Raw genomic sequence first — 2,365 nt, forward strand, 5'->3', positions numbered from 1 at the left:
GGGACACACAACTAACTAGCTTGAATGTTACTATCTGAATTTACAAATCCATTCTCCTTTTTTAGGTTGTAATACTAATAAAAGTTTACAGAAATCATAGGTTATTCCAACAGCAAAGATATGGAAGTGGCCTATGCACCAACCCTTTCTTCTTGGATTGCCATTAACTCTCTGTGTGATCTTGGTCACATTGTCTTCCTGGAATCTTAGTTTTGAATTCTTACCTTGATAACAACTTTATAGACAATAGATTAGTAATTTACAGACTTTGGGGGATAGAACAATACAATTTAAATTAAGCTGGGCTTTCTACGGAGGTGGCTATCATCTACCACTGGCATAATGGCTGCCCTCAGACCCCTGGTGAAGCCAAAGATCGTCAAAAAGAGGACCAAGAAATTCATCCGCCAACAGTCAGACCGTTACGTCAAAATTAAGTGTAATTGGCCCAAGCCCAGAGGCATGGACAACAGGGTTCGGAGAAGATTTAAGGGCCAGATCTTGATGCCCAACATTGGTTACGGGAGCAACAAGAAGACAAAGCACATGTTGCCCAGTGGCTTCTGCACATTCCTAGTCCACAATGTCAAGGAGCTGGAGGTGCTACTGATGTGCAACAAATCTTACTGTGCTGAGATTGCGCACAATGTTTCCTCCAAGAACTGCAAAGCCATTGTGGAAAGAGCAGCCTGGCTGGCCATTAGAGTCACCAATCCCAATGCCAGACTGTGCAGCGAAGAAAATGAATAGAAAACTTGTTTGCACATTTTATTTGTGCTAAATAAACCATAAAAACTGCAACAAAAAAATTAAGCTGATCTTACTGCTGTGAATTACGTGCAATCTTTTCAGCATCTGGGAGTAGTCTAGCCTGTTTTCTGATTCGCTAATTGAAGTCTATGTTCTACACTGAATAAAGTTGGTGATGGGAGTTCTCTTGACTGAATGTGGAGAAAAGAATGGAGAGACTTGGGAAGATAGATTTATCATTAGCAACTGCTTACGTCTCACATTATAACACTTATGTAGAAAAAAAAGAGGAAGAAACAGATTTTGTTAGACAGTAAAACTAGAACAGTTGGTTTTACTCTACAGATCATGTAAGCAATCAACAATTGGAAGATTTTTTTTGTTGTTATTACTCAGTTTTGGCCAGCTGCAATTACTCTTGGCATTCTAGTAAACTATTACTTTCTGACATCTGTGTGTTTGGGATTATGACCTTTTAAAAGTATCTCTACAACTACAATAAGGCAGAGCCAAAACTACTTGGGCCTTTTGGAATTGCTGTTTAGTTAACTTGTGGTTTCATTTAATAGGGCTGTGTCTTCCTGGGTATTAAATGCCCCTTGAAAGTCAGCTGGAAGCTTTTGTTAAATAGATGTTCAATGTTTTGTGACAGGCTTTCACTGCATATAAAATAGACATACCAACAAACGCTAGCTTTGAAATAACTTTAACACAATGACTTTTTTTCCTCCCAAAACATTGTTCTACTGTAATGTTTCTAGAAGCACTGTAAATAGTAACAATAGAATCAATACTATGTTAAACCTAAATCAGACAAAAATATCAACAAAAAATTGTTAATGGAAGTAATTAGTGAATGAACAGATAATACAGGTAACAGTGACAATATTTGGCATACAAACATTCAAGATTTTAAAAAATTAAGTTTAAGAAAGAATTTCAGATTTCAGAACTAATGAGTTATTGAAGAAGTGACAAGAAATATATCCTATATACCATCTAGTTGGAACTGACCCATAGTTGACCCTCCAGTGGGTTTTCAGACACAGTTACTCGAACTAGAGGAGATTGCCAATCATTTTCCTGCAAAGGAGCCGGTGGCCTCGAAGCACATACCTTCAGGATTGCAGCGTAGCTTCTTGCCACGAGGCCAACAGAACTCCCCTTAATATATGTTTATTATATGAAATATTTAAACGTCCTAATAAGCTCACATAGGAAACTCTGGTGACCTAGTGGTAAGAAGCAGCGCTGCAATTTCAAAGGCTCTCAGTTCTAACCCACCAGCTGTTCTGTAGAAAAAGAATAGCAGTTTTATCCCATGTAATTTATTGCCACTGGAGGGTCAGCTATGGGTCCATTCCAACTCTGTAGCACATAAAAACAGCAATACGCTCACATAGGGACCTCTGGTGCTCTAATGGGAAGAAGTTGCACTACAATCCCAAAGGTATGCGGTTCAGATCCACTAGTTTCTGTGCTTGAGGATGGGCAATCTCCTGTGTGATTTACTGCCTCTGAAAACCCACTGGAGGGTCAGCTAAGAGTGAATTCTGACTTGATGGCACACACAGCAACAGTGACAAGCTCACAAAAGTACTGCTTTTCTTTCCCT

General features: G+C 39.0%; 1 protein-coding gene across 1 annotated transcript; it reads left to right on the top strand.

Annotated features, from left to right (window-relative positions):
* Positions 1 to 342: 342 nt before the first annotated feature.
* On the top strand, positions 343 to 750 carry LOC102872996 (60S ribosomal protein L32-like). Its single transcript, XM_006891454.1, has one exon. The coding sequence runs from the start codon at positions 343 to 345 to the stop codon at positions 748 to 750; it is 408 nt and encodes a 135-aa protein (XP_006891516.1).
* The last annotated feature ends 1,615 nt before the right edge of the window (positions 751 to 2,365 follow it).

Source organism: Elephantulus edwardii, unplaced genomic scaffold, assembly GCF_000299155.1.
Source record: "Elephantulus edwardii isolate Elephantulus edwardi_28Jun2011 unplaced genomic scaffold, EleEdw1.0 scaffold00098, whole genome shotgun sequence".
Classification (NCBI taxonomy): Eukaryota; Metazoa; Chordata; class Mammalia; order Macroscelidea; family Macroscelididae; genus Elephantulus; species Elephantulus edwardii.